This window comes from Heliangelus exortis, chromosome 25 (assembly GCF_036169615.1).
Source record: "Heliangelus exortis chromosome 25, bHelExo1.hap1, whole genome shotgun sequence".
Lineage (NCBI taxonomy): Eukaryota > Metazoa > Chordata > Aves > Apodiformes > Trochilidae > Heliangelus > Heliangelus exortis.
This window is the reverse complement of record NC_092446.1, coordinates 2,485,310-2,511,790: the sequence shown is the minus strand read 5'-3', so window position 1 is coordinate 2,511,790 and position 26,481 is coordinate 2,485,310. Positions and strand designations below refer to the sequence as shown.

General features: G+C 50.7%; 1 protein-coding gene across 22 annotated transcripts in view; it reads left to right on the top strand.

Annotated features, from left to right (window-relative positions):
* The window catches only part of NFASC (neurofascin), an 88,375-nt gene that overhangs the window by 51,806 nt on the left and 10,088 nt on the right, over nt 1-26,481 (top strand). For 7 of the 22 annotated variants that reach the window (XM_071768288.1, XM_071768289.1, XM_071768285.1 and 4 more), the window contains 11 exons: nt 304-526; nt 2,155-2,270; nt 3,576-3,780; nt 6,803-6,925; nt 7,527-7,700; nt 9,703-9,717; nt 16,302-16,580; nt 18,693-18,809; nt 20,598-20,753; nt 25,249-25,380; nt 25,975-26,044. In XM_071768288.1, the coding sequence (XP_071624389.1) occupies nt 304-526; nt 2,155-2,270; nt 3,576-3,780; nt 6,803-6,925; nt 7,527-7,700; nt 9,703-9,717; nt 16,302-16,580; nt 18,693-18,809; nt 20,598-20,753; nt 25,249-25,380; nt 25,975-26,044 (1,610 nt within the window). The remainder of the gene's footprint in view (nt 1-303; nt 527-2,154; nt 2,271-3,575; nt 3,781-6,802; nt 6,926-7,526; nt 7,701-9,702; nt 9,718-16,301; nt 16,581-18,692; nt 18,810-20,597; nt 20,754-25,248; nt 25,381-25,974; nt 26,045-26,481) is intronic. The other 15 variants (XM_071768300.1, XM_071768304.1, XM_071768302.1 and 12 more) reach the window with 9 other exon arrangements.

The following is a 26,481-nucleotide window of genomic DNA, read 5'->3' as shown; positions in this document are numbered from 1 at the left end:
GGGCTGAGGGACCAGCTCTGGCTTTTCCTCCTGGACCAGCAGGTGTCATCCCCTGCTAAGCCAGGATCTGCAAGGAGGTTGGGGATTGCAGTGTGGGCTGGAATATAAGGATATGGATCTTGGTCCTGCCAAGGGGCAAGGACTGGGGATGTCTCCCCCTTTATTCCCAAAATATTTGACCTTTGAGATTTGCTGATGAAGCATGAAATAAACCCCAGGTGCTGAGCAGAGCTTCGTAGAGCTCCGGAGCAGAGAAATACAGCTCCTTTTCCTCTTTTTTCTTTCTGTTTTGCTCCATTCAAGCCTCTGAATGCAACTCAAGCTTACGGCCCCAACCTCAGGTACATCGTGAGGTGGAGGCGAAGGGACCCCCGTGGGAGTTGGTACAATGAGACAGTGAAGGTCCCCAGACACGTGGTGTGGAACACCCCCATCTACGTCCCCTACGAGATCAAAGTGCAGGCAGAGAACGACTTTGGTCGAGCACCAGAGCCTGACACCTACATTGGCTATTCCGGGGAAGATTGTGAGTATTTCCTCAGCCTAAATGGTCCAGAAGGGCAAGGATCCCACCCAAGGTCAGTGGGTTGGCACCTCTGCCCTGGGACGTGTTGGTAGCACTGCTGGGTTGGGCACAAAAATCCAGTTCCAGGCACTGAAAAAAAAAAAAAAGGAAGAGTTTGGGCCATTCCGTTCTGCTCTGGGCTCTGCCTGCAGAGGTTTAGAGGTCCCTAAAGCTCTGTGACCACTGTGAAGATACTCAGGTTTCACTTCAGATGAGCTCTGGCTCTATCCCAATAGATAATAATAGGAAATAAGAACAGGAATATTTATAATAACAGGGAATTTTTTGGAGGAGCACTGAGTTCCACTCAGATGAGGGGTGTTATGAATGGCCAAAAGGACCTTGGTTCATCCTGGGCTGGATTCTTGTGCCTCTCTCATAAGACCCCAGCTTGGGCTCCTCTTTGCAACACACCCTGGGCTCAGCTTATCTTGAAACATCCTCCTGGATGTGTATTTACTTACCTTAACTCTTATCACCTTCTTTCTGAGCTACTGGGGTCACCTTTTGCACCTCTAGCATCAAATCTCTGAGCTGTGATTCTCCTTCCCCTCTCAGGATTATGTGGTTTGCTGCCAACAGCTTCATTTTTCATTTCTGTGAGTTCCTCTGCACTACCAGGATGGCTTTTATTATTTTTTTTTTTTTTAGTTTCAGTGAAAAACTTGTGCAATAATAATTTGGAGTTTGGGGAGGATGTGAATGAGCCTGCACAAGTGTGCTTTACAGGAAGGGAAATCAGGGGGACCAATGCTCCCCTATCACATCCCAGACTCAAATGGGTTCTTGCCTTTTATCCTGAGGGGTGGGACAAGGTAAAAATAACCCCAAACCAAACAAAAACCCCCAGTCCCTGCCCCGTCCTGTCTGAATTACTTCACAAACACCTGCAGATCTCTGCATCCAAGCAGGTAAGCTATAAAGAGGAGGTATAAAACCAAACTGGATCACCAGCAGGTTCTGGCCAGGTTGGGATGAGGATTTGTGGAACCAGGAGGTGGGTTTGTAAATCCTGGTGCCCAGGCAGGTGCAGGGGGATGTGCTGGATGTGCTGGCAGCAGGGTCTGTGCCACCCAGACCCTTCCTCCCTGCCCAGCTCAGCTCTCAGCAGCCTGCAGGGACTCTGCAGGGTCATTATTATTCTCATGGTGGCTGGTTGAGTGAGATATAGGGTTGGTTTTGGGGTTTTTTTTGTCCTCTTTCCTATGGAAGTAATGCTTGATAAATAACTTTTTAAGGATGCACACGGCAGGGAGCAGGGGAGGGGGATGGAGGTAAGTGATGCTTTGCTCTCTGCTTGGGGTCTGCTCCTCCTAAGGAGGGAGCTGAGAGGTGGCTGTCCCTCCTGTTTTCTCTCACCCAGCTTGGAAATTCTCAGGGAGGATTTAAAGAGGGAGAAAAGGAGAGGATTTATGCCCTTGACAGCACTGCTGGCAGTGCCCGGGGTGCAGCTGCTCCCCAGGTTTGCAGTGATGGGAAACCCAGGGCAAGAGGGGGGCAGGAGGGGTGTCTGTCTGTCCATCTGTCCACCCTCCAGGGTACCCCCAGGTGCCTGATGTACACTCTGCTTTATATCCCTGCCTGCTCAGATCCCAAGGCTGCTCCTACGGATGTTGGGATCAGAATTATAAACAGCACTGCCATAGCTCTGACCTGGACCCGGGTGCACCTGGACACCATCCAGGGACAGCTCAAGGAGTACAGAGTGAGCAAAGCCAAATCTCTTCGGGGCTGACTAATAACACAGCTAACCTCCTCACTAGCCCAGGTGGCCCCGGGGATGACAGAAAAGTCACCTCTGGCCAGCAGGATCCTTGTCCCACCCTTGGGTGCAGCCCATGGGGGAGGCTGAGCTCTCAGCTCTGGAGCAGCACCAGAAATGAAAGGTTTCTGGTTTGCTCTTGGTGGTGCCCAAATGGGGCTGGGAAAAGCTCCCGTGGCTCCTCAGGGCTGGGTGCTGGGCTGGCATCACCCTCTGCCTGGCTGCAGGATTTGGGGTGCTGGGACAAAGTGAGCAGAGCTGTGCACCCAGAGAAGGACTTGGGGTGCTCCTGCCGTGCAGAGAGGTTTCTCCTGGTTCTAGAGCTGCCCAGGAGCCCATGGGCTGGCTCTGGGGACAGTGACCTCGACTAGGGACAACCAAGCCTGGGTTTTGTGTCATCCCCAAAGTGCCCACATCATCTTTTACTGAACACCAACCCCTGCAAAGCCTCCTAAACCCATCGGTTCCTACTAACTGGCAACTAAAGACAGCATGGATCCTCCTCTGTTTTTCTTTGATTTCTCTTTTAAGGTTGAATATTTACTGCTAAGGTAAAACACAGAAGCCAGACCCTGTTCCAAACAATCCGATGTCTGCACAAAGCCCCCTCTATGAGGTTTAAGTTGTTCCCCAAACCATGTCCTGTAAAGAATTCCAGCATTTCAAACCCAGCAATCCCCTGGGCATAAAGCAAACTTCCCTGGGTACTGCTTCCTCTTTTTTTTTTCCATCCTTGGCCTGTCTTCTGAAGGAATCTTATTTCTCTGTGAAATAAGATTTACAGTCAGGGCCTCAAATGGAGGAGACTTCCCAAGCCCAGACTTTCCTTTGTGCCTGGACTCATCCCACTTTTCCTTGTACGTGGCACTAACACAGGTAGGAAGGAAGAGTCACTTAATTCCTCAGCTCAGGAGCCAGAAAAAGCTCTTTTTAGGCTGAGCTTAGCTGGTTTTGCTCTGTGACCTTCAGTAAACACTTAACCCCATCCATGCTCAGCCTTTTCCTCGGGTAACACAACTGACCTGCCTGGGGCTGGGGAGGGGTGTGGGGGGGATGTGGAGCTTCATTAATGGCTCTAAAAACCAAAAACCATCTGCAGCAGAGAGCTGCTCTTTGGCAAAGTTTTGCTGCTCTGCTGTGTTCATGAAAAAAAAAAACTTGAAACACAAAAAAAAAAAAGCAACAGAACAACCAAACCAATTGCCCTGAAGTGGGAAAAGCTTCACTTGCCATGCATGTTTCTTGAAGGCTTATTTCTGGAGAGACAGTAGTTTGCTGAAGAACCTGTGGGTCTCCAAAAAACGGCAGTTTGTGAGTTTTCCTGGAGACCGAAACCGGGGCATAGTGTCCCGGCTGTTTCCTTACAGCAACTACAAGCTGGAAATGGTTGTAACCAACGGGAGAGGAGATGGTCCACGCAGTGAAGTCAAGGAGTTCCCCACCCCAGAAGGAGGTAGGTTCCCTGGGGGGGCTGTGCCAGCACCCATCCCTTGTGCCCAGAGAGCTTGGGGTGGTTCAGCTCTGCGGAGAGGACCAGGAGCTGTGTTAAGGGATGAGCTTGGGATGTGTTTGGCTGAGCTTGGGCAGCATCTTCAGCACAGCAGCAGTGTCCCCTGGCACCACCCTGTGCCTTGGTCACCATTTTCTGGACAGCAGCAGTGTCCCCTGGCACCACCCTGTGCCTTGGTCACCATTTTCTGGACAGCATCAGTGTCCCCTGGCACCACCCTGAGTTTGGGCAGCATCTTCTGTCCCCTGGCACCACCTTGTGCCTTGATCACCACCTTCTCCCCAGCATCCCTGTCCCATGGCACCACCCTGTGCCTTGGTCACCACTTTTTGGACAGCATCACTGTCCCCTGGCACCAACTTGTGCCTTGGTCACCATTTTCTGGACAGCATCAGTGTCCCCTGACACAACCTTGTGCCTTGGTCACCACCTTCTCCCCATCACTGTGCCATGGCACCACCCTGAGCCTGGGCAGCATCTTCTGTCCCATGGCACCACCTTGTGCCTTGGTCACCATTTTCTGGACAGCATCACTGTCCCCTGGCACCACCCTGTGCCTTGGTCACCACCTTCTCCCCAGCATCCCTGTCCCATGGCAACACCCTGAGCCTGGGCAGCATCTTCTGCACAGCATCCCTGTCCCATGGCAATACCCTGTGCCTTGGTCACCACTTTCTGGACAGCATCAGTGTCCCCTGGCACCAACTTGTGCCTTGGTCACCACCTTCTCCCCATCACTGTGCCATGGCACCACCCTGAGCTTGGGCAGCATCTTCTGTCCCCTGGCACCACTCTGTGCCTTGGTCACCACCTTCTCCCCAGCATCCCTGTCCCATGGCACCACTCTGTGCCTTGGTCACCATTTTCTGCACAGCATCCCTGTCCCATGGCAACACCCTTTGCCTTGGTCACCATTTTCTGGACAACACCACTGTCCCATGGCAACACCCTGAGCCTGGGCAGCATCTTCTGGACAGCATCGTTGTCCCGCTCTGTGCCTTGGTCACCACTCTGTGGACAGCATCCCTGTCCCCTGGCACCACCCTGTGCCCTGGTCACCACCTTCTCCACAGCATCACTGTCCCTGTGCTCAGTCACTGCAGGGCAGGTGACACCTCCACACCTAAAGCCACCTCCTGGCACTGTCTCCTCAAGCTGGAAGTCCCCTTTGGGTGCTTTGGACACGGAGCTCTTTGGCTGAGCATGAGAAATGTTTGCAGAGCACCCCTGCCCCCAAATGTCCCTGCACCTCCCTGTGCTGCTGGGGTGAAAGGAGAGGGAATGGCTTCATCTCGTGAGTCCTTCTGTTCTGTCACCACTGCCCCTGTCAGGCTTTTCAGGCAAGAGCCCCTGGTTCTTCTCTTTAAAGAACTGGTGTCAAGGATGAACTTGAGGGTTTCATTTTCTGGCTGTCACAGGAGCTATTTATGGGCACACCAATAACTTTTTGTGCTGGCAGTGAATCTCTCTGTAGCCCTGATGGGTTTGGCACAGAATGTTGGAAAAACACAAGGAGAGGAAACAATAGAGGCTGGAAACAAATCCTCTCTCAACTGCCACAAAATACTCCAGGCTCTTCTTCTTTTCTTCCTCCTAATTCCTGCTGTACAAACCCAGCATCTCTCAGCCCTGCCTCTTGCCTCCCTTACGTTTTCTTGGATGCTGTTTCCATTTTTTTTCTATGGATTTTCAGTTGACCAGCTAGAATTAAACTTGTTTGAAAGAAAGGATTCTGTCCCAGCAGGGTGGAATTGCACTCAGGTGCATTTTGATTTAACTGCTGGGGTGGCTGTATGGATTTGGGATCTCTGTAGGGATTTGGGATCTCTGTATAGATTTGGGATCTCTGTAGGGTTTTGGGATCTCTATAGGGTTTTGGGACCTCTGTAGGGATTTGGGATCTCTGTATGGATTTGGGATTCCTGAATGGATTTGGGATGGCTGTATGGATTTGGGATCTCTGTATGGATTTGGGATTCCTGAATGGATTTGGGATGGCTGTATGGATTTGGGATCCCTGTGTGGATTAGGGTTGGCTGTATACATTGGGGTAGCTTTATGCCTTTGGGGTCACTATAGTGCATATGGGTGGCACTGATTGGAGCAGTTGCAGCAGATGATACTCACTCTTGTCACAAGCAAACTGCTGGTTTGATTTCCCCTGAACCACTAAGTGATTTTATTGACCATATATTGGTGCTCGGCAGAGTTCATGATATTTTATAAAACTTCTATTTAAAAAAAAAAATAAAAAATCTATAAATCATTCATCTCCCAGCTCGGAGAGCCAAGTTCTTCCCACAGTCAAGTCACTGCAATTAGGAGTAAACCAGGAGTAAAATTTAATTCAACAGTGTAAAATGCTTTCCTTCCTTTAGTAGCTTTGAAAAAGCAGTCATAAAAGCAGCCATTCCTCGGGGTAAGGACCTCTCTGTTTGTGCCCCAGCTTCCAGGTCTCCAAACATCAAACAACACAAAGCTGCTTTGCAGTAAGGCAGCTGCTAAACTATTCCTCACCACTCCAGCAGATGAACAGATGAGCTGTAAATGTTGGGCTGGCTGGGGAACTGCAAAAAAGACCTGGAAAATATGTGGAGAGTGGAGAGAAGTGGGACCTGAGCTGGGTCCCAGCTCCACGTGGTGGCTGTGGGGTGCTGGGGGGCAGTGGGACACAACCAGTGCTATAGGGGCAGGATGCTGCAGGGGTTGGGCTGCATGCAGAGCTGCTCTGGGTTCTGCTCCCTGCACTCATCCTGCTGAAAAGTCTGGGCTGGTGCATGGTTTCTGGCAGAGGTTCTTGTTCCTGACCTTCAGTGTGTGTGTTTTATCTGTGGATTTCTGAGTGTCTTGAGTCTACCAGTCAGCCTGCCACGCATACAGTATGGTGAGGTATGTTACCTTCTGTGTTTTTTGTTTTTTTTTTTTCTTCTTTCCCTCTCCTCCCTGCTCCCATCCTCCTCCCAAGTGCCCAGCTCCCCCAGGTATTTAAGAATCCGACAGCCAAATCTGGAAAGCATCAATCTGGAGTGGGATCAGCCAGAGCATCCCAACGGAGTCCTCACAGGATACAGCCTTAGATATCAAGCCTGTACGTTCCACGGATTATTTTCTTAGAGATAATAAGTCATTAAATATTTCCCTTGCTGCTAATTACCTCCTCACCTAGCACAGGAACCCCTGGGTAAGGGAATGGGGACTCTCTGGACACAGAGAGCTTGGGGGAAGGGGCTGAGGACTGGGATGCTGGAGAGGAGTCCTGGAGAGGTGCTGGGACCTGCTGCAGTTAACCAGGGAGGGTCGTGGGTGCTCAGCACTTCTCCAGACTCAACCCCTGAAGGGCAAGAAGCTTGAGCTCTGATTTAGGAAGTTCTTTAAGCTCAGTCTGAGCAGTTTCCAAGCTCACTAGAGCACAAGGTGTGAGAGATGCTGCCCAGAGTGCAGAGCCCAGCACGATGCCTGGGGCAGCACAGCCTTCTCTAAGCCCCTGGCCCTTATTTTGTGCCCATCCTTGGCCACTTCTCCATCCTCAAATGTCCCAAGTGCCCCAGACACAGGGTATTTAGCAGCAGCTGGAGCTCTGAGCACTCCTGACCCCCCTCTGACCGCAGGGCTGGTCCTGGGGTGAGGTAGGTAGCACCCATCCTTCTGAACCAAGGCTGAAGCCACCACGACCTGCCTTTCCTCCCCAGTTAATGGATCCAAAACGGGCCGAACCCTGGTGGAGAACTTCTCCCCCAACCAGACCAAGTTCACCCTGCAGAGGACAGACCCCATCTCCCGTTACCGCTTCTTCCTGCGTGCCCGGACCCAGGTGGGAGAAGGAGAAACCTTGGTGGAGGAGTCCCCAGCCTTGCTCAATGAAGGTATGTGGAGCAGGAACAGCTTCTTGCCTTTGCTGGGAGGTTGTGGGGGTGATGGGCCATGGAGCAGCCAAAAACTGCAGCTTGGGGAACCAGGTGGTCCATAGAGCAACAGGAACAAGCTGGTAACTGGTGCAGAGCTGCTGCCTACTGCAGAGAGGGATGGATGGACAGATAAAGAAATAGGTAGGTAAATAGATAGATAGATAGATAGATAGATAGATAATCAGACAGACAGATGACTAACCAGACCCAAATGCTGCATCAGAAATGCTAAAGAGGTGAAAGAATCTTGCTGAGCCCCTCAGCCCAGCAAGACCCCATCAGGGTTCTTCGGATGCCCCTGGAGCATCCTGCTCTCCTCTTGCAGAAGTTGAGGCTCTAATCTGCTCCTCTTGGAGGGAAATCAGGGGCAGATGTGGGTGATTTTTCACATGGCTCCAAGGGGATGCAGCAGCTACACCCCCCAGGCTGTGCCCCTTCCCCATCACCAGCAGCTGACCTGACCCTCCAAAGCAAAGCTCCAACTCCCAGGCTCCTAATAAGATAAAAATTCCCATTGTGGGACATTCATCAAACTAAGTGAAAGTTCAGGAGCCCCGAGGGAACTCAGGGAGACAAAAGTGGCTCTTCCCTTTCTTTAGTGCTTGCTAAAAGGCCCATGATTTGGTTAGAGCTCTGATTTAATGGAGGTTTGGTCTCCTTTCCTCCAGCTCCCCCTCCCCAGCTAATGGCTGAGAGTAGGAAAAGTAATTTCTGCTGATGACCCAGTGGAAATGAAATGCTTCCTGACACCTCTTTAGGTGGGGTCCAGCTCCACTAATTGCTGGGATGGGAGCTGGGGCTGCAGATGGCATGGAAAAAAAAAAAATAAGAAAAATTATTCCCTGGCAAACACAAGAGGGGGCATGGCACTGCCTGGAAAAGGAGCTTTGCTGAATGAACTCTCAGAGGACAGGGATGAGACTGAAGCTCCTGGGTGCTGATCATATTTCTGGTTGTTGCACAGACCTTTGCTTTATGGATTTCTGTATATGAAGAGCAGCCACTGTTAGGAGAGCACAGGTAAATCCTAGCCAGAACCACCTTTATCTTGCTGAACTGATTTGTAGCAGGGCAGAGCAGCTATAGAGTATGGCAGTGGGACAAGGTAAGGGTCCCTGGGGTGGGGTGGGGGTGGGCAGTGTCACCCAATGCCCCCCACCTGCCCCTGTTGAAGGGATGAGCTGCAGCCACTCAAAGGACAAAGCCTTGGCTGTCGAGCAGGGAGAAAAATGAAGGAGCCAAATCCCCATCTGCAGGGACAAACCATGGGAAAGGTTGTGCTCAGAACAACATGGCCCAGGTGAGTGACAGGCAAGGAAGTACAATAATAGCTCTACATTCCCCTTTGCTCTGAAGGGACCTGCTGGAAAGCTGCACAAAAGATGAGTTTTGGAATGAAAAAAAAAACAAAAAAAAAGGGAAAAAAAAAAAAGGAAAAAAAAAAAGAAAAAAAAAAAAAAAGGCAACAGATTAAGAAAATGAAACCCATTCATGCATTCAGAGGTTGGTTTCTGCTTGCCAGCCTCCTTCATCCTGAGGTTTAGATAAACCACATCTCCCTGGTGCTCTGCACCATGGTCTCCAACCCACGCGAGGCAGGAAGAGCTCTGAGCTTAGAAGTACCCTAGGAAAAAAAACCCCAAAGGTGAAATTCAGAGCATCAAAACCCAGCTTAGACACAAGCACCTTGCTCAAGGCACCCCATGGCCCCTCTGCTGCAGGGCTGCTGTTTGTCTGCCCATCTCCATCACCCCAGGGCAGTCCCTGGGCTCTCTCCAGAGGCACAGGAAGGGGCTGGGCTGTTTATTCCTTTACTCCCTCCCTCTCAACCCTCTGGTCCCGAGTCTCTTTGTTGGTGTCTTCTGGTTGTTTGATGTATCTCTGTATTCCTCTCTTTTTTTCTCTTCCTTTCTCTCCTCCTGTCTCCCCTCCCTCCCCTCCCTGGCGCTGCCCTCTGAAGCCACTCCGAGCCCAGGTACCGTACCCACCGGAGGAGGTAACAGCCACGGGGCACTGCTGGCTCTCTGGCACCTAAGCATGCACCCCATTAACCCTTTCAATGGGAAGGTGAGGGCTCAGGAAGCTGAATTGGACACACAAAAATCCCAGGAAGCCCCCCAAGCAGGAGGGAGAGGGTGGGCTCTGCCAGGAAGGGGTCTGCAAAGATTAAAATCACTCTGCAAGGGGTTGGACAGCTTCCCAGCTGCCTCCTGATGGCCAAACCCACCTGCCCCAGACTGGAAAGGCAAAAATGAGACTCAAGTTGGTCTCTTAATGAGGATTTCTTTAATCCCTGGTCTGCACGAAGCCCTTTTAAGCCTCGTCATCCCTGCCCAGCAAAATGCAGCCCCTGTGCCAGCCCTCCCTCTGCTCTGTCCTGCAGGATTTAAGCTGCATTTTCACACCCAAGGAGCTCTTGTATTGCTGCTCTTCCCCTTGGCCATCACCACCAGCTCCCCGTGGCTCTCGGGGCTTTTTTAGAGGAGAATCCTTTTGTTCCCAGGCACCCATTGAAAGGGTTAAGGACACTGTTGGTGGCCCCGCTGTGCATGTCTGCATGTGAGGCTATTGCTGGCTTTGCCCTCCAATTTCTACAGCATCGTGGAAGCAGAGAAAAACCTTTTCTTGTAACCCAGGGGGCAGCATCTTCACCTCCTCCCAAGGAAAACCAGATCCTCAGTTGCCCAGGGTCAGCCCTGCAAAGCACAAACACAACTTCTGGTTGTCCACAGGACACCCACCTCTTACAAAAGCTGTTTTTTGGTTTGTTTTTTTATCATTCCCCACCTTTGAGCCAATAATTGGGCTGTGGGACCAGCCCATGCCCATACTCAGGGGGGGCTGGAGGCAGTGCCAGCCCAAATGCACCCTGACTGCTGCAGGAAAGCTTTGGGTCTGGAGTTGTAGCCCCCAAGGGCTCTGTAAGAGGTTGTGCTTTGCCTTGGCTGGACACAGCCCCAGGGCTTCCCAAAGAGGAGCAGCTTCTTAGGGAAGGCTCTTCCCAAGGGATACAAGTGCAGGAACTGCTCTCTGCACCTGTAGGTTTTGCTTTCCTTCCTACATCAGAGATCTTTCTCCTATAATTTTGTTGCACTGATTCCTCTCTACCCAATATTATTTTGTAGGTGGTTTTTTTCCCCTTTCTGAATAGATGCCAGTCTTTTTCTTGGTGTATTTTCTTTAAAAAAAAATAATAAAAAGGGGGTAACAGATTGGTCTGCTGTTGGTCAGCTTTGGGTGGTGGGACACTGACCAGAGATGTAACCTTTGGGCTGGGAGGATCTCTGTCCTCTGTCTGGGAGAGCTGCTTTGCTGCTGCAGCCTTTACTTCAGCCAGGGTTTACTTTAACCACAAGAATCTGGATTTTTCTTGTGGAGCAGGATCACCTTCCTAAAGTCCTTTTCTTCTTGCAGTGGATATTGCTGAACTCTGAGAAGCACAACGTGATCTCTTTATCCTTTGAGCATCATCACTTCAGGCATAGTTTCTTACACCACTGGAAGCCAGATGAATTATTTGCCTTTTAAAGCTAATTCTACAAGAACAGATCCCTCTGCTCCCCCCAGGCCTCTTATTGCTTTATCTCCTGCTAGGAGAAATAGTAAAGGGACAAGTTATGGCAGAGCTGGAAGATGTCTCAGGGTCAGTAAGGTCGATAACTCAGCCACATCCTCAGCTTCCTCGCTGGGCCAGAGGCTTCTGCAAGAGAAATCAAGGCAGTGTAGGATCCAGCACACATCTTTGTCTTCCTCTTGAGCTGGATGTAACTTCTTGGTAGGACCCAGGGTATCTATGGGACCTCTGAGACAATTCAAGAGGTCCTGAGATGCTCTTTCTCTTCCCAAGTTCGGGGCTCACATGAAACGCTGCTTGGCCTTTCTTGGAAGTTCAGCTCTGATCCAGATTTTGTAGATTTTTATGGGTTCACAGTGAAAATTGCCTTAAACTGCAGTAAAACTCTTTGTCGTGGGCTGCTGCCACTAAAACCAAAAGTTCCAGGGGTAACCTTACACACAGGGGGTCATGGCTGGGTTGTGTGTGTGTGAGAAACTGGCCCAGCTTGAGGGAATCCAAGTGGACTGCAGGGACTTTCCCTTAGGAAAGACTTTGCTTTTCTTAAGCCAGCCATGGACAAAGGGAGAGGGGATCTGGGAAAAGAGGGGACATTTAAAAAGGGCTTCCATTTATGCCATGAATGAGGGAAAAAAAAATGCAGTCAAAACTGGATCCCCTACTCTCCCCGTGTATGGCAAAACTTCGTTAGGGACCACAAAGAGTGTTGGTCTTAGACTTCAAGGAAAAAACATTGACTTTTCTCTGTTCCCTTCTTGTCTCCCCATAAATAGGAATTGGAGGAGAAAGATCCTATTGTTCATTTTAGAAAGGGACAGCAGCAGAAACAGAGAGAACTGCTGACCCTTCTCTTTTAGAGGCTGCTCAATTGCTCTTTTCTATTCTTGAATTTCTTAGAGCTATCAGATTTGGAACACTTTATCTTTACCATCAAGACTTTGCAATTTCCTTCTGTTGCTAAAAACTGTGAGAGGGCGAGAAGATAGAGAACAAAAAAAAAAAAAAGCTCTGAAAATGTATTTGGCTAATCATCAAAATTCATGAAAAATTCATCTAATTTCTCCAAGCCTAATTATTTTGTAGACACACCCAAGGGAAAGCTGTGACTACAGCCTAACAACACATTAAAAGCAGGTTTAAATAATTAAAGAGCAGTATGGATGTGTAATGTTTCCTGTACTTTAAAAAAAAAAAAACAAAACAAAACCAAAACCTGTGCAGCTTCTCCCTGAGCTGCTCCACTCCTCCGAGCAGGACTTGAGTCCCTCTTTTAAGAGTCCCCCTTTTAAATATCCCCTTCTTGCTTTGCTGTTTCTTCCTCTTTTCTAACCTGAACCTGACAGAGTTTTTTGGGGTGGGTTTTTTGGTTTTTTTCCTTGGAAGTTTGGGCTCCTTTTTCCTGCTGATAGGAAACAAGCTGCAGCCAGGAGCATCCAGCCTGCTGCCAGCATCATCTCCTTACTGAGCTTATTAATTGCTGCAGCCCCTGTCCATTATCCCAGCCCATCTCCTCCCCACCCTGCCCCTCCATTACCCCAAAGGATAATGCATCTTGCAGACAGAAAAAAAAAAAAAAAAAAGCAATCTCTGCCTTGCAAAGCTGGGGCCTCTTAATGAGCTGAAGGCTCTTTAGGATGGTTCCAGGAAGCCTGGCTACTGGGAGAGGTGGGGAGGGGAGAACAGGAATTGCTGCTCTTGGCTTCTCCTCCAGGTTTCTGGGGTGCACTTGGGGTGGTTTCAAGCCTGGGGTTTATTCCATGCTGGGTTGTAGGGTGGGAAAGGGGCAGCCCCTTCTCTGTGCCTTCTTCTGCTTTCTGGGAGGGGAGTTTTTGTTCCCCCGTCACCCAAATGCTGGGTCTCCTACCCCAAACTTGAGGCAACTGCTGTCAAAGCCCTTGGGTGAATCTCCCCGTGGGGATGCAGAGAAATAAATTGAGTTCCTTGGCAAAGCTCTGAAAGGTTTTACCTGCTGAACTACTGCACCCCCGGGTGTAGAAGGATGTGTGGATTTTTTGGAATTAGCTTTCTGGACGTGCCAGCCTGGCTCTCCAGCTTCTCTGACCCCTTTTTGCCTGCTGGGAGCAGTGATTTGTCACTCCTTAACCAGCCCTGGGTTGCTGGGCAGCACCTGGAGACCCCGAGCACCCCAGGGAGGGTGCAGGGCTGCTCCCTGCTGCTGCCCTATGGCAGGGAGCCCTTTTCTTCAGCTTTTATCTCCCCCCAGATTGTCACCAGCTCTCATTAGGGGAGGGATTGCAAAGCATAGGAGATGCCCCTTATCTCCTCTTCCCCAGATCTCCCAGCTGAGCTTTTCCCCGTTCATACATTTCTTATTCAGACACAAATGAGGTTGGGCCTTTGGGTCTGGGGCAGCTGAGGACTCATCCCCCATCCCACAGCAGGGTACTGCCCATCCTCTGCTCCCCACACTCACCTCATCCCACTTTTTAACCTGATTCTTTTTATCCAACACCCCCTGCTTGCTCTGACACAGGGACCTGCTTGGGAGCAAACTGGTTTTATTCTGCTGCAATCCCACAGCCCTGCTCTCAGGAACTGGTTCTGCTGGAGGCAGGAGGGGTAAATCCTGCCCAGCATCAGCTGGAGCTGAGCAGCCCAGCTCAGAGCTGTGAATCCCTTTGGTTGCCTGTGTGTGGCTCTGCCTGTGACACTCAGGGATTGTTCCCTACAGGATGGACAGGGAAGCTTGGACTTATCCTGGATTCTCTCTTCCCATCGAGGGTCTGGAGGAGCTCAGTGCCTCCTAAAGCCCTCCCAGCAGAGCTGGGTGATGTGGATGTCCTCAAAGGTGCTGTGTAGGAGAGGCAGGGTGCAGAGACAGAGCTGGGGAGGCTGTAGGAGGCTGTAGGAGGTTGTAGAGGGTTGTAGGAGGTTGTAGGAGGTTGTAGAGGATTGTAGGAGGGTGGAGGGGGTTGTAGAAGGCTGTAGGAGGTTGTAGGGGGTTGTAGGAGGTTGTAGGGGATTGTAAGAGGCTATAGGAGGTTTTAGGGGGTTGTAGGAGGTTGTAGGGGGTTGTAGGAGGTTGTAGGGGATTGTAGGAGGGTGGAGGGGGTTGTAGGAGGTTGTAGGGGGTTGTAGGGGATTGTAGGAGGGTGGAGGGGGTTGTAGAAGGCTGTAGGAGTTTGTAGGGGGTGGTAGGAGGTTGTAGGAGGTTGTAGGGGGTTGTAGGAGGTTGTAGGGGATTGTAGGAGGTTGTAGTGGGTTGTAGGAGGTTGTCTGCCTGCTCCTGCCTTTCAGCGAGTTCCTTTGTGCCTTTTTTGGGTCCCGTTTTCCTTATGGATTGACAGGGGAAGTGCTGAGGCTGCAGGAGCTCCCAGGGTGTCCGGGGTGTTTTTTTGGGTGTGTTCATGAGGAGCTGCGGCTTAATCGGGTTCAGGTGACATTAACCTCGTGACATCAATCCCTTAACCTCCCCCCCAAAAAAACCCGCTCAGAATCAGCAAAGCTGGAGTTTGAATCCTTCTCAACCCAAACAAAGCTTTTGGAACTTATTGCCAAGCCCTCAAACAGGACCCGGCTGGATGAAATGCAGAGCAGCAAAACCTCCTGGCAGCCTTTTCCTGCTGCTCAGGGCTTTGTTATGCTCCAAACCACTGAGGACAAAGCCCTGTGTCCCCTGTCCCCTCCCTGTCCCCACCCCCATCCCCAGTCCCGGTGCTTTCCTTGGGGGGCTGCACTGCTGCATGAAGGTGGCTGCGATGCTGCGGGGGGACCAGGGAGGAGGGGACACCTCGGGAGGGGTTTGGGGACAGAATTGGGGTTTTTGGGGACGTGCTGGTAACTCTGCTTTCCTTGCAGCTGCGCTCGGTAGGGACCCGGCCTGAGGGACCTCCTGCTCTTCCCTGCTTTGGGATCTCGGGGAGGGCTGAGGTTTTAGGGGAGGGATTTGGTGGGGAAAAAAAAAAAAAAAAAAAAAAAAAGCAAGCCCTGGTTTGGTCCAGGGGATGCTTTTTAAAGTACTTTCCTGGAGTGGTTCTCCTTTGGGGGTGATATTTTATAGAGCTCATTCCATTTGCCTAACAGGGGGATTTATAATCCCTCGATTTGCAGGAGCAATGAGTAACTACAATTTAACACAAACCCCCTCTTGCACCTTCAGCAGATTGAGCAGCATTTCTGCTGCATTTTCTGCTGGCAGGTTCTCAGGTCCAAGCCAATTCCCTTCTCCCACCTTTGAGGATGCTCAGGACCCTCCAGCCATGCTGCAGGGGGGGGTTAAGGTGCACATTTACCCCTCTGCTCAGCCCAGCAGAGATGAGGCTGATGAGGTGAGATGGGCACTGGGGCAATTTAGGAAACCAATTGCTCCAACTTTCCTCCTGGAGAGCTCAGGGTTTGGCTTAATTTAAATGTAAATTTGTGAGGGGCAGTGGTGGCAAAGCACCATCCAGGAGCTAAAATCCAGGTTGCTCATCACCAGCCCGTGGGCAGCAGAGGGGGGACAAGGCAGGAGGGAAAAGCTGCAGCTCAAAAATGCTGGAGGTGTAGTCCAGGGGCTGCTGAATGAATGGAATTGTGGCTTGCCTGGCTCCTGACCAACAAGATTATTTCATTTCCTTAAGAGAGAAATCCCATTTCTGATTGCAGGGAGCCTGGGGTGCTCTCAGCTCAGTTCTGGGCAGGGGCTGGGGGGAGCACAGCCCACCCTGCCCATCCTCAAGGCAGAAGAGAAGCAGGTCATTGGGACAGGGACCAGCCCTGGGTGCTTGGGAGGTGCTTGCTGGGGTCAGCCCCCCGCTTGCTGCCCCCTCCTCACCCCCCAGCATCACTCCCATCCCTGCACGTAGATGGGGAAGGGAAGGGTGGTTCAGCCTGGTGTGTCCTGCTGGTTTTTGCTGCCTCCCTCCCCGTGCTGCTCTGCTTCCCCTCCTCTGCCTCAGCATCCAGCCCTTGGGGTTGGGGAATGGAAGCCCCGAGGGGCCACCAGCACCTTCTCTAAAAAGCCAAGTGTTTCCCTCTCCCAGCTGCCACTGAGTTGCCTCCAACTACAGTTGATCTAACCAGTACTACAACAGCCCCAACCACCACCGACACCACCACCACTACTACTACTACTACTACTACTACTACTACTACTACTACTACTACCACCACCGACACTACTACTACCACAACTACCGACACTACTCCTCCTCCTCCTACCACCACCACCACCACCATCACCACCACAGCTGCCACCACCGTCGCCAGCACCACAGCAGCTCCAGAGAGGGCTCCAGCAGCCACCACAAAGCAGGAGTTGGGTACTGAGCTTTCCTTTTCCTCTCTAACCCCTTCCTAACCCCGCCGGGACCTTCCCTGCAGCTTGCTCAGAGCAAGGAGTGATAATGGGAAGGGGGAAAACTTGAGGCATTGCTTAGTCTGGGGATGGCTTTGCAAGGTGGCACAAGCTCAGGAATCGAGGGGCTTCTGGCACTTTTTGGGGGGTCCCACCCTGAGGGATGCCACAGGGTGTCAGGATGCTGAATTAGCCCCGGTGTTGGGGAAGGAGGTGGAAGACCCTCCAAAAGCTCTCTAAAAAGTGTTCTCTTGTCTCTTGCTGCCACTGAGCAAGGGTTCTGTTACTATTATAGAAAATGTCACTTCAGATTTAGCCCATCAGCCCTTAGCCCAGAGAGCTGTCAGCTTTGGTAGTGTCAGCATTGCCTTTTGGGTTGTGCTGCTGTAACCAGGCTGAGCCCAGAGCAGGGGAAAGGGGTCACTGACTGCACGTGGGGATTTGTCAGGGCAAGGTAAAGTTGCTGTGCAATCAGCTGGAATGGGGTGAGCACACCCTGCTTTAGGTTCTCTGCTTTCTGGGTGTTTTATTGATGGCTGGAGAGATGTATCTCTGTGAGCCTTGGTTTTAAAAGTGCTGCTATAATGGTATCTCCAGTTAATAAATAGCTACGGGGAGTTCTATTCAGGGTACTGCAAAATAAATCAATAGTAAAAGGGAACACAAACATTCAGTTACATAGGTGCAGAAGACACACTAAAAATGAAATGCAAAAGCTACAGAAATCCTTCTTAACTCTTCATAAAGAGGGAAAGGAGATAACAGCAGTGAACATACAATTCTATATTCTCTGAATATCAAAGCTGACACCTGTTTTAATCCGAGGAATCAGACCACAGCAGTTCAGACCCCTTCCTTTATATTCTTGCATTTAAAAAACCCACCAAAAACCTGTGCTGGGAGGCCCAGCCTCCAGCTGGTACTGGGCACTAAACCAGATTTGCCAACCTGCAGCACACTCCCTGCTCTGCACAGATTTGCTCATTAAAGATCCAGAGAAAACATTGATTTCTGTTCCAGCACGTGGCACCTCACAGCTCCCCAGCCAGAGGGACCCAGGCAGAGCTGGGAAGGGCAGAGAGAGGGATCTGTGCTGCCAGACCCAAACCAGCTCCAGAACTGGTGCTGGAAATCCAGAGGTTTTGGCTCAGGAGGATTTAATCAGAGGTTTTAGTAAGAAATGGGATCGCTGCCACTGCACAGTCACCAGGAAGTGACTGCAGGGGAAAAAACTTGGCTAATTAAAAAGAGGCAATTAAGAGGTGAGGCACGTGCTGCCACAGAGCAAGAGGAACCCCACGTGTCCCCAAGCAGCCTGGGGACAGCAGGGGAGAGGCTGAGCCCTAACAGGGGTGGACAGGGCAGCCCTGGGGCAGCAGAGGTTGGGGTGGTGCCAGGGATTTGAGGTCACCTCCCTGACCCCAGGGCCTTCCAGTTCCCCTAAAAGCCAGGTGGCTGGCCTCCTCCAGTGATAAATCTGTGGGGTTTTTTTAAAATCAAGACCTGAGCTACACCCTGAAGGAAATAATAACAACCAAGGCAAGGTGTAACTTGAACACACACATAAGCAGTGGCTTAGCTCTGCCTCACTAGAAGGGAAGTTCATCCACTCTCCAAAGCAACGTCGACAAAGCTTAACTTCAAAATCAGAAACGAGTGACTTCATTGCCCCACTGGCTGTTTCCAGCCCCAGTAATGTGACAATATTCCCTCCCAGTCTTTCCTCCTCAGCCCTGGCAGGGAGTCCTTCTCCCACCTCTGTTTGGGCATCATTCGAGGCAGGAGGTTTCCCTGCTGACCAGAATCCTCAGGGATGTGCCACAGACTCCAGGGACACCCTGAGTGCAGCTAGACTTAGAAGCAAAGAGCTTCTTCTACCAAATTTCCCCTCCAAATATTCCAAGTTAAGGATGTTGAAGGGAACAAAGATGTCTTCAGGCATGCTTGTAGCTTGAACCCAAAAGCATGAACTTCAGGGGTGATTTTTGTAAGGTTTTTTTCCCAACGCCAGGTGCTAGCTGAGGGCTCATTCATGTGTAACCCAAAATACTAACTCCTCTTCTAACCTGTCCACCAGCCACCAATGGATCATCCATATGGGACTTAAGAGCTATGGCTAATAGTAACTGGGCAAACATCACCTGGAGCCACAATTACTCTGCAGGAACTGACTTTGTGGTTAAGTATATCACCAGTAAGCATCAGATCGCGTGGGGACTCTATAGGGTGGTGATGCCAGTAGAGATCCTGCCAGCTCCTCTGCTTCCAACAGTTCCTCAGTCTGGGGGAATTGCTCTGTGTGGGGGATGATGCTCTCTGGATGTGTGGAGGAAAAGGGAGGTCATGGTCATGGCTCCTTAGAGCTGAGCTTGGTGTTTCACAGTGATTCCCTCTCCTTGCAGCAAGGGATGAGCCAAGCTCTTCGTTTGGGAAGTGGTCATTGAGCTGGGCTCTACCTGCTCACCAGGGAAAAAGCCTTAAATATATATATATATAGAAACAGAAACAACCAAACTTTAGGAAAAACAAATGAAACTTACTCAAATTGGAGAGCAGTTGTAAATACCTTTGAAGGTTCTCAAACCTGGAGTTGGCAGAATCATCTATGACCCCAAATCTCCCCTCATATAGGATATTGTTATCTCTAAGCATTGTAAGGCTGCCTGCTTAGGCTGGGAACTCAAAAGACAGTGTCTCTGGTTTTAGCACTTGCTTAGAAAGATGTTTACGTGTTGTTGGTTGATTTATTTTCTTTATTTGTAGATAGGCAGTGATGACTACTGCTTATCTCTGCCTTTATTTCCCAGCCATTTCAGCCCTCACCTTATCTGCTGTGCCAGTCTTAAATCTGCATTTAAAATAATCATGCCCAGCAAACCACTTCTGCCATTTACAGCGTGGCTTAAGAGATGACCTTGCTTTCTCCTTGAAACAATTTCGGATGCTCAGCCAGAGCCTGGTCTCACTCTGCAGCCTGCAGGGCTGGGCTAAGCTCAGCCTTCCCTCCCCTTTTTAACTGCTTTCCATAATTCAGGGTCTGCATCAACTTTCCAGACCTTAACCCAGCTCCCACCTCCTGCCAGCCCTGGATTTTCCCCAGCCCAGGTGATGCTCCATGTGCTCAGCCTGGGCTGCAGGAGCAGCAGAATCCTTTGGGATAACCCCAAGAGGAAAAAAAGAGAGAGGAAATTCCAGTCCTGCCTCCACCTCCCTTTCTGGTGGCACTGGAAGTGAGCAGAATGCTTTTGGCCTTAAAGCCAAAGCCCCCACCCCATAGCACTGGGATCTGCCCCTCTCCAAAGCCCCACACCAAAGCCCTGCCCCAGCCTGCTCAGAATTCTCTGGTTTCGTGCTCAGCACTCAGCAAACGACTCCTGGCACAGTGCAAGGAACAAATCAGCTTTTAATAGCACCTGAGAGGAAGCAGCCCACGAGCATCCCTCCTGGAGATAAAGGGCTGGAGCTCTGTGTCCCCCCCAAAAAGCAGCAACATGCCAGGTGGGATCAGCAGATCCATAGGGTGGATAATGCAGGTGGATGCATCCAGAGCATCCCTGACCTACCAGCAGAGCTGCTGCAGGGATAACACTCCCTAAAATCACCAGGATCCACTCCTTTACCAACTTCTGACCTAGCTGAGTGAGACCAGGCAAATTCAGACTTACAGTAAAAAAAAAACAAAAAAACCCAACTCCCCAGACCTGAGGCTGGGCAGATAAAGGACCTGTCAGGTCTTAAAAGTAGGGAGAGACCTAATAGCAACCAGGATCTTTTTCCAGTAGAGCAAGCAGGGCTGCAGCAAACCCTTCCCCATATATTCCTGCACCACTGGTTTCCTCCCACCCTCTCTGAGTACCACCCAGGCCTTGGAGAACTCCTTGCCCATCACCCCACGTTTTTCCTGCTCGGCAGCCACCAGGGCCACGGGAAATCTCCCGGAGCCTCCCCGGGCTGGGTTTGATCTGCGGTTTCTGTTTCTCAGGTAACAAGACAGAGAAATCTATCCCTGTCAAAGCTCAGACCCCTTCCTCTGTGCAGCTGGCGGATCTGACCCCGGGGATGATGTACAAGCTGTGGGTGTTCCCCATATGGTCTAACCCCAGCGAGCACCCCTACATAACCTTTACCACCAGCTCAGGTGAGCCACGGGGTGCGTGTCCGAGGCATGTCACATCCATCACCCCCGACGTCATTCCCGTGGTGGAGGGGAGGTGGTTTGAGCAGGACTGCATGGAACAACCCTCATCCACCCCCTCCAGGCTCTGCCTCTCTCCAAGAGCCACCCCCAGCATCGCCGGGAGGATGCTCTGCCCTGCACGGAGGCCCCAGGAGGGGCTGGGGGGGTCCTTGGAAGGTCTCTGAGGAGGGTGGAGGACATGCTCATGTTGTCACACTCTGCTCTGCTTCTAGCCCCAACCACGGGGGGTTTGCACTTCCACTTGGTGCTCTGGGTTGCTTTGCTCCAGGTTTGGGGCAGGGGGGAGATGCTGGGGGTGAGGGGCAGGACTGGGACGTGGCCTTTGCAGAACCGTGGTGAGAACCATAAGTGGCGTTTCCCTAGGGCTTTCCATCCTCTGGGTGTGTTTCCTCTGGCAACTTGGCTTTTAATTGCACACAGCAATTATCCAGGCTTAGCACCCCAGTGGTTTTGACAGCTTTTTAATTCTGGGCCACCCAATGCCAGAGAAACACCCTGAGTGATTCCCACAGGCACCAAATCCCCCTTGGTGCACTTTTAAAACTTCAGCGTTCACACTTGAGGTGATTTCCAGTAAATCAAAGCCAGCCAGCTCTTCCTTTGGAATCACCCGGGGGTTTTGCTGGAGGAACCTGTGCACAAGGCCTGTCAAAGGGGTCTAAAAACTGAGCTGAAAAATCCAAGCAGCCAGCACCAGCCTGGAGCAGCCCCACTGACAGCTGTAGCAGGCAGAGGCTGTGATTTCCAAACCACTAGGAATTATTTTGCTCAGATCCAGCCATGGAAAGCTCAAGCACTTGCAGTCCCTCTGCAAAAAACAAATGTAATTCCCAGCAAAGGGGGGGAGGAGGGAGGAGCAGCAGCTCTCCCCACACGTCTTATTTAGCATCCAAAAATCTGGCATGCTGTAACACCACGGAGTAATTCTCTGATGTGCTCAGGAGACATGGGGACAGATGGCAGCTGCTGGTGTTCCTGATGTCTGATCCTGCCCATCCCTGGGAAACAACCACCCAGTGCTGACCATGGCTCTGCCCTGTGCTGGGGGCTCCTGTGTCTCCTCCAGCTGCTCCATCACCCAGGGAAGTGCTCGGATCCGGGACACAGCAGCCCCTGAGCAGGCTCAGCTTTGCAGAGAGCCCTTTTTTTCCAGAAGAATTTCTATTCCCAGGGGTTCTTCCCCATCCCTCTGCTGCTGCCTGGCCTCAGGAGCTTTCAGAGCTTTGCTTTGGCAGGACTCAGCTTGCAGACGTGCAGACTCTCTGCAGGTTCCCACATTGCAGAGCAGGATTCTGGCAATGAAAGAGCTGAATTTCAGACTCTCTCCAGCACAGCTCCAGCTGCAATGTTGCATCCCCAATTTTCTTTCTGCTTTGGGACCCTCCCCTGACTTAGAAAATCACCCCCAGCTTGACAGCCCCATCCCCACCCCATGCATTGTGGCTTTTAGGGTAACTATTCCCCAATCTGGACCCGGCTCTTTTCTCAGCTTTTCATCCATTTTGGGGTCTGGGGGGAGAGGAGGCAGCAGCCTGACAGGGGTTGGGAATCATTAGAAAAAGGGGGGGAAAAAAAAGCAATATCCTTGGCTGATGAATGCTGGCAGTCTCAGCATATCTATTTTCTGTAATTGAGGGGTTTCTACTGATGTTTTTGAGATAAAGGATGCTTTTGGGATAAAGGATGGGGCCATCCCTGTCCCTGTGGGAGGATGATGGGTGCCTGAGCCCTGCTGCTGTCCCTGCATGCAGAAATGCTGCAGATCCTTTCCCTCCCTGCCTGGATGCTGCTGACAGCGATGTTCCTGGGGCAATCCTGAGCCATCAGGAGTGCTTTGGACTGCTGGGTTCTTCTGGGAGTTTGGGGTGTTTTTTTTTAAGGTTTTGGGAAGCGCCGGCTTAGAGGTTTCTGCAGTTTGAGTGTGGATGCTCAGGAAATCTTCCCCCTGCTCTGTGGCAGCAGGAAACTTGCCCTCCAATTTGCTTTCTGATGAACTGGCAGCTCCGAGCTCCTTCCAGCAGGGAAACGTAGCTTAATATAATGAGGTCTTCTAAATTAAAAAAATTAAAAATTAAAAGAAAAATCCCCCTGACTGCCCAAACCCTGGGAAGAGGAACACGTGAGGCTGGAGCTAGTGAGACCTCACGTATTTAACTGCTTTACTGAGTAATTTTCCTTCTCTTTCTGTTGGTGGAACACAGGCAGGTTTGGCACATAAACCCCACCTGTTGGGTAACTTGCTTTCTGCCACAAAATTACAAGTAATTAAAAAATGTCCCTGCAGTTGCAGTTAATCAATACCTGAGCAATTACAGAGCTGCTTTCCACTCTTTCTCCTTGATGTTGGCCTTACCTTAAAGCAAATTAACCCATCCCCTCTGACAGCCATGTCCTAAAATCTTCCCTTTCTGGATGCTGCAATGACAGTCACTCGTTTAAACACAAGATCAGCCTCACTATAATTTGGTCGTCATGTGTTGCTTTTTTGGGAAGGATGGCAACTCTACCTCCACCTTGGCTCTCTCTCAGCAGTGCCATCATCCTCCTGCAAGTTCCCCTGGTGACTTGGGACAAAATTCTCCCTCCCTGTAAAGCTCAGCCCCGAGCTGCAGGGAGGGATGAACCCACCTCTCGGGTTGTTCTGACATTTTGGACTTTGAAGCCCCCCTGATTTCCCCCTTAGCCTTGGTTGTCACACAAATCCCATCCCAGCAGGGCTGTTAACACAATTTTTTTTCCATTTCAAGGCTCCCCAGTAAAGCTTTCTCCCCCTTTCCCCACCCTCAAGCACTCAGCTAATTCAATCCAGTTCTCAGCTCTACTCTGTTATAATCTCATTCTCTCCATTATAAAAAAAAAAACCAAAAAAAAAAAACCAAACCACATCTTGAAGGACTACAGGGCTCAGGTTGTACTAAAAGTAAATATTAAATGTGGCAGCATTAAAGGGAAAAGCAGCAAAAAAAGGAGCCAAGCCCCCATTAGGCAGCTGCTCCCCACCCACCCGGAGCACCCAGGGTCCAAGACCATTTCTTTAGCAACTGAGACTTTCTCATCCTTCTCCTCTTTCATCTCCCAGTTTCCTTGTCATGCTTTGCTTGCTCTTACTGAATGGCAACACAGCTCAGATTCCATCCTAAGGAGACCTCCTCTCCAGTTCAGTTCTGTTGGAATTAGGATTGCACTTCCAGCCCTAAAAATGGGGCAGGTTAGGAAAGTTTTCCAGCTCCACCCTTTTTAAAAAGTTGTTGTCTCTTGGACCAGAACCTTCCACTCAGAGCACATCTTGTAGGCTTCTTCTGTGTCCCCAGGGAGGATGCTCCCAGCACTGTCCTGCCCCTTCCAGGCAAACCCCCCACTAAATCCCAGTTCAATCCCATCCAGCTCACACCTCCCGTGCTCCTGGCAGGAACAACCTCTGTGTTTGCACTGCAGGCTGGTTAAGTTGAGCCCCCCTCCTGTGCTGAAGGTTATTTTCTCCTCTGCTCTGTCTTGCTGAATACAAAGTGCATGGCAATGAGAGCCAGAAAATGGCAGCTTGTTGCTATTTATAGGACACAGATATTTATATTTTTTTTTTTTTTTGTCTGGCTGACCCTGGCTGGGAGCAAAGAGTCGGAATAGCTGAGGGAGGACACAGCACTTAGGAGCTGGAGTGTTGTTTGGAGAACAAGATGCTTCCCCTGCTTGGTATTAATGGAATTAATAGTGAATTGTGCTGGAAGTGGTGGAATGAAGGTCTTGCCCCAGAAGAAAAAACTTCCCAGTGCTTTCAGACCACCTCCCAGCTAGCTGGGACCCTTCCTCACCTCTGTTCCCACCTCTGGCTCCCCACTCAGGCATTGGCCAAGTCTTGGTGGGTGCCACAGGTCCCCCCTCAGCCCTGGAGACCCCCACAGCCACCCAAGGCCAGGAGGACCTTGGTGGTGCTGGCAGCAGAGCCAGTGCCCATCCAGCACCTCTGCCTGCAGGATTTAACCCTTTGGGGCTCAGCAACCCTCTGGATCCCAGCAAAAGAAGGACTGGATCCACTTGGGCACATTTCTTTGAGACTTTTTCACTCCCAGGGCAGTTTTCAGAGCCAGTCAATGAAAGATCAAATCTGGTACCAGCTTCTTTTGCCATGATCTGCAGTTCCCCTTTCCCACTGGGCTGTGCTAGGGCTGAATTTCTGTTCTCACCCTTTGCTACTCGTAGCTCCTGAGGAAGTTTCAAGGTGACCTACTACCACAAAAAAAAAACAACAAACCAACCAAAAAGCCCCAGATCCTTGTGCTACAGTCTCAGACAACCTGTTCAACACCCACACAGCCACCCAAATGCAACACTAAAGATCATTTCTAAACCAGTGGTCTGTCTCTTGCTATTCACCCACTGTGCCTCTGGGCTTCGAACTTTTTATTTGATCTTCTTTTTTCATTTTTTTTCCTCCCAGCCTATACCAAAAACCACGTGGACATTGCAACCCAGGGCTGGTTCATCGGGCTGATGTGTGCCATAGCTCTCCTGGTCCTTATTCTCCTAATTGTTTGCTTCATTAAGAGGAGCAGAGGAGGGAAATACCCAGGTAAGAGCATCTCCCAGCAGCTGCTTGTGCTCATGCTTTAAACATCTCCAGGTTTCTGGGGGCTAATGAAATTGTAGTGGTTGTGATGGATGCTTGTGATTCCAAGAGCTTTTTCTGTCCCTGGAGTGGGAACATGATTATCAGTGGGAAGTGTTTCAGTTAATTAAAGGTTGGGTGAGGGCTCTGCGCAGGCTTTAGGCTGAGGAGCTGGACACCCCTGCTATGTGTGAGCCAACCTCTCCTCTACAAAGTCCTCATCTTGAAAAAGATCTTTTAAGGGGGAAAAAAAAAAAAAAAAAAAAAAAGAAAAAAAAAATCTCATTGAGGTTTTTGAAAAGCAGAGATAAGGCTGAAGCAAATTCAGCAGTTCATGCATCCTCTCTCACTCTCTGTGCCCTGGTGCCACCACAACAGCTCTGCAAGCCCTTTGCAAACCCTCTCAAGGTTCAGATTTTTTCACCAAGTCAATGAGAACCTGTCCTGCAGCCCTTTTTATAAAAACAGCCTCCACGCCAGCTGCTGTTCCTGTCTCCTAAAGCTTCTCTCTCCTGTACCCCTCTGTAACACGAAGGTTGGGTCTGTGCTTCTTTACAGTCCGAGACAACAAAGATGAGCACCTAAACCCTGAAGACAAGAACGTGGAAGATGGGTCCTTTGACTACAGGTTTGTTTCCCCTGGCATGTGCACCCCCTGCCCACCTCTCCAACCATCACAGCCCTCACCTCTACCCCTCCACCTGGCCCCACGCTGCCACCCCACCTCCAAAACGAGTTCTCCCCCCTTCCTCCTCCTGCCTCCTTCCCTCTGCAAGTCCAAGGGAAACATTCCCCACCTTAAAACCTGGGAAGAGTGAGCAGGCTGTGAGGATGCTGCTAAGGGCTCCTCCTTTTTTCTGGCTCAGCCTGGGGGGAACAGACCAGGGCTGGGACGCTGGCAGCAGCTGCACAGCTCAATGACATCCCAAACACCCCCAAAAAATAATGAGTTCAACTCTGAAGCAGCTTAAGGCTGCCTAAGGTGTATCACCCTCTAGCTCAGCTTCTCTCCGACCCCTAAGAGTACTCAGAGGAAAAATTTCCCCCTTCTGGTTGGACACGATG